This window comes from Gouania willdenowi, chromosome 4 (genome assembly GCF_900634775.1).
Source record: "Gouania willdenowi chromosome 4, fGouWil2.1, whole genome shotgun sequence".
NCBI classification, from domain to species: Eukaryota; Metazoa; Chordata; class Actinopteri; order Blenniiformes; family Gobiesocidae; genus Gouania; species Gouania willdenowi.
The window spans coordinates 2,921,347-2,938,846 of NC_041047.1; the positions used below are offsets into that span (position 1 = coordinate 2,921,347).

At 36.6% G+C, this 17,500-nt stretch overlaps 2 protein-coding genes across 2 annotated transcripts in view; one reads left to right on the forward strand and one right to left on the reverse strand.

Moving 5' to 3' along the window:
* Nucleotides 1-7,205, forward strand: part of gmds (GDP-mannose 4,6-dehydratase) — a 141,631-nt gene extending 134,426 nt beyond the window's left edge. Inside the window, exons 10-11 of the mRNA XM_028444862.1 lie at nt 5,381-5,449; nt 6,718-7,205. Coding sequence (XP_028300663.1) covers nt 5,381-5,449; nt 6,718-6,780 — 132 coding nt within the window. The 3' untranslated portion in view covers nt 6,781-7,205. The remainder of the gene's footprint in view (nt 1-5,380; nt 5,450-6,717) is intronic.
* A 2,816-nt stretch (nt 7,206-10,021) lies between these two features.
* foxc1b (forkhead box C1b) lies at nt 10,022-12,689 on the reverse strand. The gene has a single exon (XM_028444427.1). It carries the CDS (start codon nt 12,458-12,460, stop codon nt 11,126-11,128), a length of 1,335 nt encoding a protein of 444 aa, XP_028300228.1. The 5' UTR covers nt 12,461-12,689; the 3' UTR covers nt 10,022-11,125.
* Between the last annotated feature and the right edge of the window lie 4,811 nt (nt 12,690-17,500).

Below are 17,500 nucleotides of genomic sequence, written 5' to 3' on the forward strand. Positions count from 1 at the left end.
AAATGCTTGATCATGTCTCTATTTTTTGTTCAGCGCTTTGAGACGACTTGGTTGTATTTTGCGCTTTATAAATAAAGTTGAATTGAATTAAAGTGACAAAGCCTGCCAACGTGTTGCCAAACTCTTCCCAAAATACATCATAATTGCATCATTTACCATAATAATTTAGTTTTAGTGCGTTTGGGTGGGAGTCCTTCAACAGTCTGTGATTTACTGTACTCGCTAACTTCAGCCACCAGAGCGTGTCTGCACACTTTTTATGGGAGCGTAAAGGTCCCTTAGAAGAGCTTTTCTTCTCTGCTTCATTGTCTACTACTAAACCTCAGAGTTGGAACTCTTTCAGTGAACAAAAGAGGTTTACATTGACATCTTTAACTTTTCCTGTTTTTTTAGAGCAACTAAAAGCAGCACAAATTGTTATTTTGACTGAAAAAGTTACTAAATGATCTAAAAATCAGGCTGAATGTTTCACTCCAATAGAAAACAATGGGATGTTTACAGGCAGTGGGGCCGTGTGACATCATCAATCATGTGATTTCAAGATGGAGGAACACAGGCTCTAAAACTGTAAAAGATAATAAAATTAATATGATGCAAAATAGTTAGTTTTATTAGACATAGATCTGATAATAAGGACATTTCAAAGGTTTTAGGACACATTTCTAAAAACAGTGGATGATTCTTTCAAAGCCCACGTCTCAAACTCAAGGCTCGGAGGCCAAATCTGGCCCTTTAGAGTTTAGACCATCCAATTTAGCCGACAGGAGAAAGTAATAAACATAAATTATTGTCTAAATTACCAAATGATTCAGTTGTAGATATCTCAGCTCTTCTAAATACACACATTTAATGAAACTCCATAATATTTGGAGGTTCCCCACGCTTATATCACATGATGGTAAATCTACATTTTTCCAAAATCCTGCAATTTTTCTTCAATTATTCCACAAACTTTTCTGCAAATCAAATAAAAATTGGGTCACAAAATAAAGAAAATTTAATTTCAAGTGGTTCAAAGAACTCAATTTTCCTGAAATTATTTCACATACTTATACTTATTACTTTACTAATAACTGATGTCACTTAATGCTTGGATGTTGTTGACGCCTTACATATTTTATTTATAATTTAAAAATCATGTAAAGTGTAAACTTGGCGATATTAATGTTGAAATTACTCGTTTTCCTGTTTAAAATCTGTGACCCACTTAAGAACAAACTACTTTGTATTTGGCACCTGAACTGAATCGGTTTAACAGCCCTGCTTTGAAGTGTGATCGATTAATCATGGTACTATTTTGTTTTTGATTCATTCGTCCTAGAAATGCTGACTCAGCAGTTTAAACCCGCTGTACGTCACCAGCTCATTTTCAAAAAGCAGCATTTTGCTATTTTTAGTCCTTTTGGGCCTTCCCACTTGTCCCAGAGTCGCCGCTCGTCATGAGTTCTGTTCTCTCATCTCAATCCCAGGAAGGTCAAAGGTCAGCACATGGTTGGAACATCTGGGTCTGCTGGGGACGCAGAGGAGACCGCGGTCTCTGGACGTTTCCCTTTGAAGTTTCTGCTGTCCACTACTGTACAAACACCAGAGACGCTGTCCTGGACTCCCAGAACCACATCACAGCAGGAGCTCAGTCTGGGTCGCCGTCCAGTTATGTTCCCAGGAACCTTTGATGTGCGTCTATATGTGACTCGTACAGATAAGACGTGAACATGTCCCCATGTGTCCGGTCCTCCTGTTCGCTGGGATTTATTGAAAGCACTTGCAGCGATGCCAGAAATCCGTCACGCTAAACGTCTCCTCCGAGCTTCACGGGCTGCGTTCATCCGTCACTTTTCCCATTTTCACGACTTTTATGGTGTCTTTTATTTACTGAAAGGATCAGTGTAGCACAGACAAAGAAGGAATGGAGCGCACACTGACATATATCTACGTTTGAAGGAATTAACAGGATTAAGCTAGTCAGCTGTGGTTAGCTCTGTGCACAGTTAGCCGTTTGGCTAGCAGGCATCCGTAAAGTCTCAGTAATCCAATGAAGCGTTGGTTTGTTGATGGGTTCTCGTATTGTTTCAATGATTGAGATATTTTAAGAATGTTTATCTGAGATATTTGAATTATAGATTGTTATAATACATAATAAAAGTGATTGACTTCATTCACCACTGATTTCACATTTTTTTATTCTTTGTTACAAAGACAGAAATTAATTTTTTAACCTTATGGCCAATAATAATTTATTTATTTATTAAATTTTATTTTGACGTTACGTGATAGATTAAAGAAAATGTTGAGTACTTTGCATAATTGCAGTCATTTTTAATGTTAAACTGTTGAAATAAAAGTCAAAATCCTTACGAAACCTTCCATTTTCCTAATTATTACATAATATCTCCTTTAATTAAATAGAAATTGTTTACAAAATCTTGAAATTAGTAATTTTCCAGCATAAAATCTGGAGATCAAACTGCTTCATATTTGATATTTGGCCCCTGAACTAAAACATTTACAGTATGTGTGATGAAAAAATTATGTTTTAACTCTCGGTTTCCGGTCGGGCTGAAATGGAAAAATGGGTCCTGATCCACACGCCAATCTTCTTCTTCTTCTTCTTCTTCTTCTTCTTCTTCTTCTTCTTCTTCTTCTTCTTCTTCTTCTTCTTCTTCTTCTTCTTCTTCTTCTTCTTCTTCTTCTTCTTCTTCTTCTTCTTCTTCTTCTTCTTCTTCTTCTTCTTCTTCTTCTTCTTCTTCTTCTTCTTCTTCTTCTTCTTCTTCTTCTTCTTCTTCTTCTTCTTCAGGGTGAAATGTATGTGTTTTTCTGTTCCTATAAACAACATCAGAGCTGATTGTAGACGTTCTCCTCCTGGTGGTTTTTTCACCTTCTCAGACTCACGCCCATCGTCTGTGCTTCAGTCCGTGGATCTGGTTTTCTTAATGGGATCCACGTGCAGATCCATCTGTTAGCAGTTGATGTCCAATCATTCGCTACATGCTCTACTGGGAGGAGCTCACACAGGCAGACGGCTGTGGTTAGTGTGACGGACGTGTCAGGGTGAGACTTTCTGTCACTCGCAGGTTAAATCCTGACGGAGAAAAACCAGGCCCCAGATTAACTTCCTGGATCCTAAAGTGTTCACTTGATGCTTAGTCTGCAGATTTTTAGCAGGAAAGAGTCTGATTTCAGTCACGTGTTTGTTTATGAAGCGTTTTAAACAAACCAAAGGTGTCGTACATGAGAACGTAGGACAAATAAATCACAGTGAAACAAATCCATCAAAGGAAATAAAGAAATGTGTGATAATTAAATACACGAGGCTCCTGAGATCTTTCATTTCAAGCTTTAGTTAAAGTGACACAAAGAGAAACTACATTTACAGAGAAAACGCAAACAGAGAATGAATTAAGGACACATGCTGTCGTCATGGCAACAGAACAAACTCGCTTACGCCATAACAGTAATGGTATAAATAAAGGCTGTGAGCACGTCCTGTGCCTCCTTCACACCAGGGGGCGATAGAACGACCCTGATTATATATATATATATTATATTCACACGAAGAAATATGTATATGAAAAAAATATTGTAAACGCATGAAGGGGCACCTGATTAACTAAAAAAACACGTAAAAGCTGTTATTGTCAGTGATTCTCAACATGTGGCCAAGTTTTTGCCATTTTCGGACCATTTTTGGTAACGTGTTACATATCTGCCTCCACTCGCTCGTTTAAAATAAAAGACGTAGTGGACCAGCCCACTTCAGGTCGACGGCCCACCAGAACGATGCCCGGTATGCCAGACGGCCAGTACATCCCTGGTGGTGGTAATGTTTGGTACGTCTGCCTCACAGAAAGATGGTCTTTGGTTCAAGCTGGGATTGAAATGTGACTCTGTCCTGTGTGGAGTTTGCATGTTCTCCCAACATCCAAACACGTGTTTGTTTGTTTGTTTGTTTGGAGTCTCTAAAGTTTGTTCCTGTGGCGCTGCTTCTTGATTGGCTGGAGGTGTCACATTGGCCCCGCCTTCTTTTACTGTGAACGAGTGTGTGTTTCCTCTGTGGATTAATTAATCACTGATGATAATTACCTGCATTCACTGAGTTCTGCTGTAATTAGTGAAAATGTTTCCAGTGACGACGACGAGGCCACGATGAGATGAAGGCTCCTCTGTGAGGCTGAGGAGGGGGCGTGGCCTGTGTGTGTGTGTGTGTGTGTGCCTTTGAGCAGCAAACCAAACCTGCATTCCACTGGAATCGCATCGTTTGCTTTATCACAGACGTATGAAGGATAGATCTGTTCCTCATTGTAGAAAAATTCACCAAATTAATTGTGTGTATTTCTTTTTATTTTGTGTTTTCGTAGAGTTGTTCTGTATTCTTCTGTTGTCGTTTTGTGTTATTGTGTTTTTCTTGTCTTGTTTTGGTTGTTTTATGCATCATTTTATTGTGTTTTTATTCGTGTTTTGTCTATTTATGCTTTATGGAGTTCTTATTTGCTGCTGTTTGTGTGTTTTTGTTGTAATTCTTTGTGTTTTTCTTATAATTTCTTGTCATATTGTGAGATTCTGAAATTATTTTAGTATTTTTGCTGTTTTGTGTATTTTTGTTTTCATCTTGTGTATTTTTGTGTATTTATGTTGTCATGTTGTACATTTTTGTTGTTGTTTTGCATGTTTTTCTTTTCTTTTTGTGTATTTTTCCTTTTGTTTTGTGTGTTTTAGTGTTTAAGTTCTTGTTTTGTGTGTTCATGTATTTTTGCATTTATGTTGTCATTTTGTGTTATTGTGTTTTGTGTGTTTTTCTTCTCGTTTTGTGTAGGAGTTTTTATTAGCTGTTGTTTGTGTGTTTTTCCTGTCCTTTTTCTTGTGGTATTGTGTTTTAGCAGACCACATGGGCCAAATTATTATTAGTCGACAAAAATATAAACATTTTGATATAGTTTTTGCTAACTTTTTGTGTATTTTTTTTAAATTAGTCATTATTATTGACTGAGTTTCAGGATGAAGGAGAATCTCATTTCCCAGTGAGGAAGAGGAGGAGGAGGGGGATGAGGAGGGGGCGGAGTCTCGTGTCGGGTTACTCTACGTTGTTTGGTTAAACCTAAACTCAGGGTCAGAATATAAAGTTTTTTACAGCGATTTGCAGACGAGGGGAGCAGGTTGGACTCTTTGGTGGTCTCACTACACTATGGGGGGGAGTCAGCTCCACAGTCCCACAATTCATCATCATCCTATGACGAAGGGGGGGATACTGTGTGTGTGTGCGTGTGTGTGTTTGGATGGTGGATATTTTTATTTCACTCCACGTTTCTCTCCTCCTATGATCAGAAGTGACACATGATTTGTTTTTTCTCTCCTCCTCCTCCTCCTCCTCTTCCTCATGGACCAGGACTACCTGCAGGGCGACAGCACCAAAGCCCATCAGATGTTGGGCTGGAAGCCCATCGTCACCTTTGAGGTTCGTTGAACTCTTCACCTCATCATCTACTTTAAAAAAAAAGGAGCTTTTATTGTTTTAAAAAAAAAAGGAAATGGATCAGTTTTACTGTGAATTTACAGACTTTTTAAAATGTATTTTCATTGTCAGGTTTAACACGTTTATTCCAAAAGAAAAAGCTGTTTGCAAATCCTATAAAACAACGTTTGGTACGGATGGATTCGTGTGAAAAAATGTTGTCCCTGCGCTGCTCCTCAACATTAGAGTTAAAGTGTTATTTGTTCACAAAACTCTGCACAATTACAACCAAATGCAAGCATTATGTTCTAATTATTGCAACACAAAACAACTTTACTACAGCTTTTTATCAAATAACAGCATCCACAAATACTTTATTTTTAAAGTAAAATAAATCAATTTACATCTTTTAAAATAGCATTTTTAACTAAAGCTCTTTAACGGATACAAAACGTGATTAAACAGAAATTATTTCCAAAATAAATCAAATGTTTTTTGTTTGTTTTTTTAAATGTCAAAAAAATCTCTCCTGATTTTCTAAAAAGATTAAAGAAAAGAAAAAAAAACATGCATGTTTGTATTAAAACTATAAATGTATCATTTTAAACGTTTCAGTTGTGCTTAATTCATAAATGTACATTAGTATATCCTGATTAGATGCCCATGCATATTTAAATCAGTGATTCCCAACCAGGGGTACATGTACCCTTAGGGGTACAGTAGCACAGTGCAGGGGGTACTCAAACATTTATCATTTTTTAAATTTTTTTTTTTTTTTTAAATAGGAAAACATTCCAAGTTCTTTTTTAGGCTATTTATTTTAGACAAATTTACCACAAACTAACACTAACACAAACTAATACTGCTCAATAAAATACAATTTTCCTGTAATTTATTGAATAAGTTTTGATTTATGCTGTAGAGGCCTTTTAAACACAATTCTGACATTAGGAGACATTGATTAGCTATATTTACCAAAGAAGACAATATTTACTTCTACTATTGAAGTAATCATATGAAAGGTACTTTGTCTTTTTGATACACAACATACTAAATTATGTAAGGGGTACGTATGATGTGAAGTACAGATGATTTGACAAAAAAAAATACAAAGTGGGTATGAGAGGAAAAAAGGTTGGGAACCACTGCTTTAAATGATGACGATTGATCTGATTTAATCAACAAATAAATGACAAATTAGGAACAACTGACACTTTTATAGTTTCTGTCATCATTCATAGATTGATTTATTTTACTGTGCTGCTCTGCAGGAGTTGGTGAAGGAGATGGTGGAGGGAGACATAAAGCTGATGACGAAAAACCCAAACGCCTGAAGAAGAACCAGTCCTGAGCAGGCCAATCAGAGCAGGCCAATCAGAGGAGGCCAATCAGAGGAGGCCAATCAGAGCAGGCCAATCAGAGCAGGCCAATCAGGGCAGGCATTATTACTACTACTACTATTGAAATTGAAGAAGGTTGTTATAATTATATGAATTTAAGGGGGCTATTATTGTTGTTGTATGAATTGAAAGAGATTATTAACATTATTGTATGAATTTTTAATTTATACAATATTAATTGTTGTTTTAATTGTATGGTTTTTTAATTCCCTTTATATTTTATCATTGATTTGAAGATAAAATATGTGGTACAATAAGTAATTTTAAAAATCTGATTTTATTTTCTTGAGTCCGTTTGGAACGTTTAAAATCATGTGTTTGTTTTTTCTGAGTGAATAAAGTTTTTGGGGAAATCGTCACTTTTTTCAGCGGGACTTCGGCGCTCTGTTATGCGGGCCGAGGTGCCTGTTTTCCGGGTCACGGAGGCGCTCCGCTCCGGTCCTGCATGTGCGGCCCGGAGCAGATTGTGGATCCTGTGACGTCTCATTTTAATCTCACAATGAATCATCAAATAAATCCAGGATTAGTTATTTCAGTGATTGATTTGATAAATGTAAGTTTTGAATTATATATATATATATATATATATATATATATATTTTAATTTGTTGCAAATTTTAGACAACAGTTTGTGGTTTGTTTTATTTGTAGTTTACAGTGAATGTCTTTCTTTCCAATATTGACTTTAACTCGAACAAAAGCTGCAGCTCGGTTTGTTTTCATAAAAGATTTGAACTTCAAAGATGTACTTGAGTAAATGTAATCCGCGTTATTCACACCGCAGGGATTATTTAGGAGCGGTTTGGCCCTGAAGGCCTCAGGGAGGGGAGGGGGAGGGGGGGGATGAAGAGGTTGTGTGATCCTCTACAATCCGGACCAGATGTGGATCCAGAGGTTCGCCTCGGGCCCCACGCAGACGCAGGTGCACGAGCTGCAGCTCTTTGGTTTTTAGGTGGAAGTGAAACAAAGAGCTTCAGTAGCTCATCAATCTGTCACCAGTCATTAGAGTTATTTATAACATCAGCTCCACGTGCAGTAAACATTAGATTACAACTAATTATGGGATGTAAAAGGAACGGAAATAAACCTCAAGACCCACATTATTTACCCTGGCATTCACTAGCATTTAAAATCAGTGACTTTTTATCCAGAATATTGGCTTTAAAAGAGTTTCTCATTCACATCATCACACATAGCCCAGTGGTTCCCAACCTGTGGGTCACCTGAAACGTCTGGTAATTGATTTTTAAAAATGACTGATTATTAATACATTTAAGGTTTTTGTTTTTTTTATTTTGTTTAAGAAAAAAACAACACAACCTTATACAACTGTATTATTTCACTTTGTCAAATATAAATCTAGTTAATAATGATAATACTAAAATGCAGTTGTCAGTAATAATCTGTATTTGGGTCAATGACATGAGGATTGTAAATTTAAACCGCGTGATATTTCATAAAATGTTCATCATTGGGCAGCTTTGCATGAATATTATAATGGAAATAAACAGAAATATGTATAAATCTTATAAAGGACTATAATAATGTAAAATAGGGCATGAAATAAATGTGAATAGATTTAGAATAATTTCAAAGATTTTTTTTCACCAAATGACACTTTGAATAACAGATTAAATTACAGAACTAATCTAGCAAGTAACGTTAAAATACAATTTTTTAAAAAAATCAAAGTGATTAATAATACTAAGTTACTACATATTTAGTATATTTTTATGCATTTCAACTTTTTTTAACAAAAATAATTGCAGTTGGACAGAATATTTCGGCATCACGTCATTCACCCACTAACAGTATAATAAACATGATCAAAAAGTAATTCCAGGAAAAAAATGTCTTTTTGGTCACGATCTAATAAAACCCATCTCTGTCTTTACGCGCACACGAACGTGCACGTGGAGCAGCAGGATTTTTATCTAAATTTCTCTTTGGTTCACGCATTTTATTTCATAGATGATAGTGTTTGTTTTGACCTTTTTTGTGTGTTTTCTGTAGCTTAAATAAAACATAAATTTATCTGCAACAAAGGATAATTGTTATTTTAAACAGGAAAATTATGTCATAAATATGAGCTTTTCAACTAATTAATGACAAATTAACAATCTTTCTATTGTTTTAAAAACAAATTCAAATTTCAGTCACGTTATAAAAAGGTGTCACGTGGTTAAATCTTTTCTGTATTTTTATTTTCTCTAACTTTCCACAAATTTGGAGATTTCGTGTAAATATGTCAAAATGTGGGAAAAGTTGTGCGTCAAAGCTCAATGAAACTGCTTCCTTTGCGTCTCCAGGCTGGTTTAAAGATACCCCGCATGTGCGTGATAGTGTGAGCGCGCACGTATCCCTCCCCGCACGCACCGGCAGCCTCGTGCGTGACTCCTTCCTAAAGTGCATAGTTGACCTCCACCTGTCCTGTCTCTCCTCCTCACTCCATCAATCACAGCCATTTACGCGCTCTGCGTCGCCACGTTTGGAGACGTGTTTACGCACAAAGCGCGCGCCACGCAGCACCTGCACGAGGAAGGTGCAGCGGCAGCTCGAGGCAAAGATCCATTAAATCTATTAATCTCAGTAATATTATGTTTATCTTTACACACACGTATGGAGAGTTTATAACAGTTTCAAGGATAAATACATGAACCGTCAATGCCACGTTTTTCAATGTGGGGGTCGCCTGAAATTTAAATGGGGTCCCCTGAAATGTCGAGTAATTGATAAGAAATAATTACTGATTTAAAATGTTGTTTTTTAATTATTATTTTTATTCCTTTTCAAGTTAAAACACAACACAAAATTTGAAACAACTATATTATATACTTTCACTTTCTCAAATATAAATGTAGTTTAAATAAAATGTGGTTTAAGAAAAATAAATAAGTAAAATATACAACTATATATATATATATATATATATATATATATATATATATATATATATATATATATATATATATATATATATATATATATATACTATTTGTTACAAATGTGATTACAAACTAATAACAGGAGAAAATGTGTGATATATTTATGTATTTATGTGTTATATTTATGTATTTATTTATACAGATATAAAGGTTATTTTTTCACAAAAATGTTTTAGAAATGCTGCAAAGTAAACTAATATACTTGTTGCTTCAATTCCTCCTGAAATATTTACATTTTAAAAATGTGTCTCGCAACATAAAATCACACATTTTCACGTAGAATATTTCGATATATTTGCGTTTTTTTAACGTTTTAAAGTCCAGGAAACCATTGGAAAATGTGCTTTAATAAACAGCAGACATTATTTTTTATAAACACTCTGAAACGTGCGTTTTTAGTGGGATTGTTGTACTGGTTTTAGTGGGATTTTTGGCCCTCGTCCTGCAATAAATAAACATGTGACAGCAGCAATATTTCAGTAACAGCTGTGATCCATCACAGGCTTCATTAAGAGACGCGTCTGCAGCTTTTTATGCATTTTACACCCAAACACACACACACACACACACGTGCATGAGCGCGCACGGGGAGTCTCCAAACGGCAGGAGTTCAGTTAGTTTGTTTTTATAGACTTTAAACTCTTGGGAACACAAACTTTATTATTTAAAATGTCAATATATGACAATAATGATAAAAAAAATATATACATTTTTTGGTTTGATTTTGGAAGAAGTCTATAGGCTATAGTGCATTTATATATTTTTGTACTGTTATCTTAAACAATATTTATTTAATTTTTCCTTTCTGTATTTGTATTTAGCTTTCTTGCTCTTTGTGTTTTTGTAACATAAATTCCCCCACTATTGGATAAAATAAAGTATAATCTAATGTTTGAAAAGCTTTTTAAACAAACAACTTACATAAATAGTGACCTAAATGTAGTGCAAACATGTTTAAATAATTATTGTGTGTGTGTGTGTGTGTGTGTGTGTGTGTGTGTGTGTGTGTGTGTGTGTCCTAAATGTTGATGAATGAGTCCAGGTGAAATCAATAATCTGTACTTTATTAATAAAGCAAATGTAATGCCTTCAGAATAGTTTTTTTTTCTTTTCTTTTCTTTTTTTTTTTTAAACAAATGATGAAAATGATGATAAAATGTTCTGTAATAAAGTCTTTGGTCCTTATGTGCAAACACAATAAATTACTTTAGTTCAGCCTCTCGTGAAAAGTCCGTGCGCGGAGGGAAACTTACGTGCGTGGCGCGCTCTGTTCTGTGTCCATGGAGAGACAAAGTAGAAAACATAGAGAGTTGATCATAGAGTGGTTCATAATGTTAGAATTTGCTGCAGTCATAAACAAAGGCTCCGGGTGTTCGGTACAGACTCTGTCCACCGGGGAACGGGACCTGGCAGCTGCTGCTGCCCCCGTTTACCGGGGACCCGTTGAGCCCGAGCCGCTGGGACTCGAACATCTCCCGGACCGAGTGGAAGTTCTGCTGCTGGGCGGGGTAACCCGAGCTCAGGTGGCCCAGGTCCCCGTACCAGGACGGGATCCTGGTCTGGTGCTCCGGGCCCGCGTGGCTCAGGTTGGGGGTCGCAGTGCTCGTGGCGGTTACGCAGTAATCAGGCAGAGGGTCGTCCACGGACGCGCACGGAGGGCCCCGGTCCCCCGCGTACAGGCTCATGGCCTGCATGTTGCAGTGGTAGGTGGCGCTCTGGGTGCAGGGGGAGCTGTAGGTCTGCGGGCCCTGCGGGGCCGGGGGGGAGTAGCTGCTGAGGCCCAGCGGAGGGGGGGCACCTGTCCGGGAGGAGGCGATGAGAGGCGGAGAACCCCGCAGGGACGTCATGATGGTGTCCACGCTGAAGCCCTGCACCGAGGCCGCTCCGTGCGCGTGCTGCTCGGGGCCCTCCGTGCTGAAGCAGCGGGAGGTCGGCGGGCTTCCTGCGGACGCGCTGCTGCTGCTGTCCGGGCTCTCCATCTTCGGGACTGCGCCCAGGGTCGGAGACGCGGCCTGCGGCGGCGTGCACGTGCCGTTCTCGGTCTTAATGTCCTGGATGCGCACGGGCTGGGCGGTCTGACCCGGCGGGTCCAGCTCTAGCTCCCGGTCCCGGGTTGCCGGTCCAGGCGGGTCCTGCTCCCCCTTGTCCCGCAGCGCGTCCTTCTTCTTAAACCTCCTCCTGCGCCGCAGGAAGCTGCCGTTCTCAAACATGTTGTAGGAGTCCGGGTCCAGGGTCCAGTAGCTGCCCTTCCCTGGCTTTTTATCGTCCCGGGGAACTTTGACGAAGCACTCGTTGAGGGAGAGGTTGTGGCGGATGCTGTTCTGCCAGCCCTGCTTGTTGTCCCGGTAGAACGGGAACCGCTCCATGATGAACTGATAGATCCCGTTCAGGGTCACCTTCTTCTCCGAGGAGTTCTGGATCGCCATGGTGATGAGCGCGATGTAGCTGTACGGAGGCTTCACCAGGTCCTTGGGCTGATGCTGCGGCGTGTACGGGCCGTACGCGCGCGCCATGCCCGCCTGGTACTGGTCGTGGGTCGCGTGCGAATACACGCTCATTGGAGCGGGCATCCCGGTGTAGCCCCCGGTCCGGTAGTAGCTCTGCTCACTGCTGAGGTACGGCACGACCCCCAGAGAGTTGGGGCTGGAGACGGAGTATCGCGCCTGCATCGTGCGTAATGCGTAAAAGCTCTCCAAAAAAAAAAAAACAGACTCTCAGAACGCAGGCCGTGAACGTGTGAAAGCGCGCACGGCCGCGGTGAACATTTGGGAGCTCAACGCAGACTGGAGGAGTTTTTCACGCTTTAAAAGTGTTCGTGCCTTTTGGCTGCGGCGGCTGCTCCACCCCCGAACCTCAGTGTGAACACCATTATCCAATGGGAGCCGAAGGCACGAGTGAAACCTGTGGAAAAGCAGCGCTGTGATAAAAACCTCAGAACTCCTCCCCCTTTACACACACACACACACACACACACACACACACACACACACACACACACACACACACACACACACACACACACACATACACACACACACATACACACAGATATTTTCATTCTGCATTTTATTTGAACTAGATTTATATTTGAGAAAGTTAAAGTATAGAATACAGTTGTTTACAGTGTGTCGTGTTTGAGTTTTAGAAATAATTTAATGTAACAGGAATTTAATCATTAAATTCTATTTTTGTGCATTTTTATTCACTTTGTGCAACTTTTGATTAATTTTGTGTGTTTCTATTCACATTTTTTATTTCTTTTGTGTTATTTTTGTGTACGTTTGTTGTCCTTTTGTGTATTTTTCTCTAATTTTATGATTTTTTTTTTAGTCATTTAGTGTATTTTTGCTACAATTTTGTAAATAAATGTTTTGTGTGTTTCTTTTAATCACTTTGTTTACTTTGGGGAGGAGCACATAAAGTTATGCCGTGGGCGGCATGTGGCCCGCGACCCTCCTGTTGCCCATTGTTGAGCTAGAGGTGATAAAATGTGCAATATTTATATTTTTAATCAGTAATTACTAGACATTTCATAAGAGCCCATTTTAATTCCAGGCGACCCCAAAGTTGAAAGACGCGTATTTTCATGAAGAAGACAGAAAACACAGTTTGGTTTGGATCATTAAGGAATTATTCAAAAGCTTCAAAATCTGAAAGTGCGCCTGCTTGTTTTTTAATTTCACAATAAAAGCTACAGCTCATCTTTTTTGAAACAGTAATCAGAAAATAAAGTGTGTCTAATCAAATACTGATCAATCTTCGGATATGTTCTTACAATTAATGTTCTATAAAGCTATCATTGAGTATTTTTAAAAGTGTTTTGTGTATATATTCCTTTGATTGTGAACTTATCAAACGCGTCTTTTACGCACTATTATTATTAAAGCCGTGCGTAAAAAGGAACCAAATGTGCGTCTGAAGGCCTTTTCCAGCCTGGTTTGGAGCTGAGGTGAGAGCAGCTGAGCCTGTGGAGAGAAAACACCAGTTTCAGCCTCTGAATAAACACAGACGTGAAAGCGCACCCCCCGCAGCGCCGGTGGGCGGGGCTTAGGGCACTAATTAAGACTTAAATGAGGATCGTTTGGCCTGCGCGCGGGTGAGGAAACGCACGCCTTCATCTGTGAAAATGTCACCGTCTGCTTTTACAGAGAAATCTGTTGCGGTTAAAAAACCAACGAGAGGAAAATCAGATTAATTTACTGCAAAATATCAACGTTTTATCCCAGTTTTTATTTTTTATTCATCAAACGCCAACATCTGACACTCATGATAAAACATGTTTTCTTCTATAATATGCGTTATTGGTGTATATTTATCCATTAAGTTAGACTTTTTTCTAACAAAGGGGTTGAGATTTATTTTTCACTGAACAAATACAGATTTTTAACATGTTTAAATGACACAAACGCTTTAGATTATGGTGTTTTAATGTCACCTTTTTAATCATTGAAGCTTAAATCAGATTAAACAATGCAGAGTTTAAAACTGTTTGTAAAATTAGTGTAAATTACAGAAGCGGATTAGGGCCAATTTCGGTGGAGAAAAGTCGATTTGCTGAGAATAAAATTGAAATCTAATGTTGAGATTAAAGTCAAAACGACGAGATTAAAATCGAAATGTTGAGATTAAAGTTGAAATTTCAAGAACAGATTTAAAATATAATGTTGAGATTAAAGTTGAAATGGTAAGAATAAAGGTGAAATGTCGAAATTGAAGTTGAAATGTTGAGAAGAAAGTCGAAATGTTGAGATTAAAATTGAAATTACGAGAATGAAGTTGAAATATAACATCAAAATTAAAGTTGAAATATAACATCAAGATTAAAGTTGAAATGTAGAGATTAAAGTTAAAATCTAATGTTGAGATTAAATCAAAATGTTGAAGTTAAAGTTGAAATTTCAAGAATAGAGTTAAAATATAATGTTGACATTAAAGCTGAAATTGTATGAATAAAGATGAAATGTTGAGAATAAAGTCGAAATTTTGAGATTAAAGTCAAAATGTCGAGAATGAAATTCAAATGTTGAGAATAAAGTTAAAAATCTAATGTTGAGATTAAAGTTGAAATTGTAAGAATAAAGATGAAATGTCAAGAATAAAGTTGCGTTGTCGTGACAAAAGTTGAAATTTGAAAAATAAAATTGAAATCTCGAGAATAAAATCGAAATGTTGAGATTAAAGTCGAAATTGCGAGAATGAAGTTGAAATTACGAGAATGAAGTTGAAAAACAACATCAAGATTAAAGTTGAAATGTAGAGAATAAAGTCGTAATGTTGACATTAAAGTCAAAATGTTGTTATTAGATTTATTAGATTTATCAGATTTATTAGATTTATTAGATTTATCACATTTATCAGATTTATTAGATTTATTACATTTATCACATTTATCAGGCTTAATCAGAGTGAGGAATATTATTTAGCCCTGTTTGTATTTTTGCAATAAAAAGGTCTAAAAACATTCCATACATAATTATTGTATATACCTTTTCCATTAAATTTTGCATTTAAAATTCAACCTGTATTTTTGAAAAGATATTGGAATTAAAAAAAAAAAATTGTGCTTTGAAATCAACACCTTTATTAATTACAATTATCAATATTACAGTAAATTATTCACAGATTAAAGCTGTATTTTATTAATTTTAATAACATATACATTTAAACGTGCTGGAGTTCTCATAATATTCCTCTCTTTAGGTTAACGGAGCATTTCATTTTCATATTTATAAATAATTTTATTCTAAATATTTTTTCAAATGTCATTGTTGTGTGTGTGAAAGGAATGTTTTATATACGTTTTCAATAAAAACGAATAAATCTTTTTGTCTTCTTATTTTAATTTAAAAAAAATGTTATTATTATTGTTGATTTAACAAGTTTATTAAACTGTAATTAAATATAAAATAATAAATTAAAACGTGAAATAAAGATAGAGTTTATAAAATAATGAAATTATAATAGATAAAGTAAAAAATATCAGTGTTGTGTGAATGGCATGAGGAGGAGGAGATGAAGATAAAGCCTCATGCACACCTGTGAGGAAGGCTGACAGTTATGCTGACGAGTCGCAGTGGCTGATGGGAAACCTCCCGCTGAGCAGCGGACCAATCAGCAGCTGGATCTCATTTACATTCAAAACAAAAACAACAACAACAACATCTGTGTTTTTACACATTCCACTAAATAAGCCTTTAAGTCTTTAACTGTCCGTTTACGTCATTAATTAATGTGACTTTAGTGAAATAAATGTTAATAAATCTTTATCTACAGCTCACCGCTGCCCTCTAGTGGTCACTGCGTGGAGGTTAATTTTATTTTTATTTATTTTACAATCAAACTGAGCAAGTTTACATTTGGATTGAAAAAACACTGAATTTAAACGTTTAATATTTAGGATTAAAAAGCAAAGTATTAAAAATTATATTAGTTGTTATATTATGTTTTAAGTAAACTTTAAAATTCAAATATTAAATCAAAACATTTCTGATGTTATTTATTTATTTATTTACAGCAGAGAAAAATAACAATCGTGCTATTGTAAGAAAGTAATTATTTGATAATTATTGTTAAGATGCAGGTTTTTATTTTGTCCACAAACTGAGAAATTCAACCTAAAGTGGTTTTTAAAAGATACGTTTTTAAAATAAGTTACTTCTGTATTTTCATATTTGAAGTCTTTTAACTAGGTTCACTTCCGGAGGTGCAGGGATAGTTGTTCTACTTCTTGGTAAAGAATATGAAAAATAGCCCGTTAGTGTTTTGACTCTTTAATCTTTTAAATAAACAGGGATCGTGAATACGAAAAATGTGCCTCTTAAATTCCAGTAAAACAAAGAAAAACCATTCACCTCGATTACCCTGGAGTACCTGCCCCTGGTTGACCACACGTGTGCGATCACCATGGCAACCTAAATAACTGCATGCCCCGCCCATCTACAGGTCAGGTAAATGCTACACATATTAAACAGAGGTATTTTAACAAATAAATTATTGTTTATAGTGAAAACCTGAATAGTATTAATGACCAAACTAGACAGATCACTGCAGACCCCTCCCACCCTGGACACAATCTGTTCAAGCTCCTCCCCTCCGGCAGACGTCACAAATCACTGTGCACCATAAGAACAGTTTGTTCCTCCAGAATGTCACTTTGATCAACGTGAATGTATATGTACATAAACTATTTTATTATTATTATTATTATTATTATTATTATTATTATTATTATTATTATTATTATTATTATTATTATTATTATTATTATCTTGTTATAACATTTTATTTAGTTTTGCACATATTGGTCATTAGCTACTGTTTATATTTATGTTTATATTTTTTCTGGTTGATTGTTATTATTTAGTCAAATTCCTTGTGTCTATAACATACATTACATGATCAATAAAGTTCTGATTCTGTTTCAAAATAAAAGCACACTACTTTTTTTCTTCTTCTTGCAGAGACACGACATCCTAAAATAAATGAAGTCTGAATATTCATGAGAATCCAACACGTTCTATCACTTCTATTTCTATCACGTGTTCACGGCTCTAGGTTTAAATAAAGGCTGTGAGCACTTCCTCATTCTGTTGATGTTTGTAAAGAAAACAATCGTTAATTAAACGTTAAAACCATGGCAACCATAAACAAATCTAAGAGTCACCATAAAAATATAGTTCTGTCCTTAGTTACAGACGTATAACGACTAG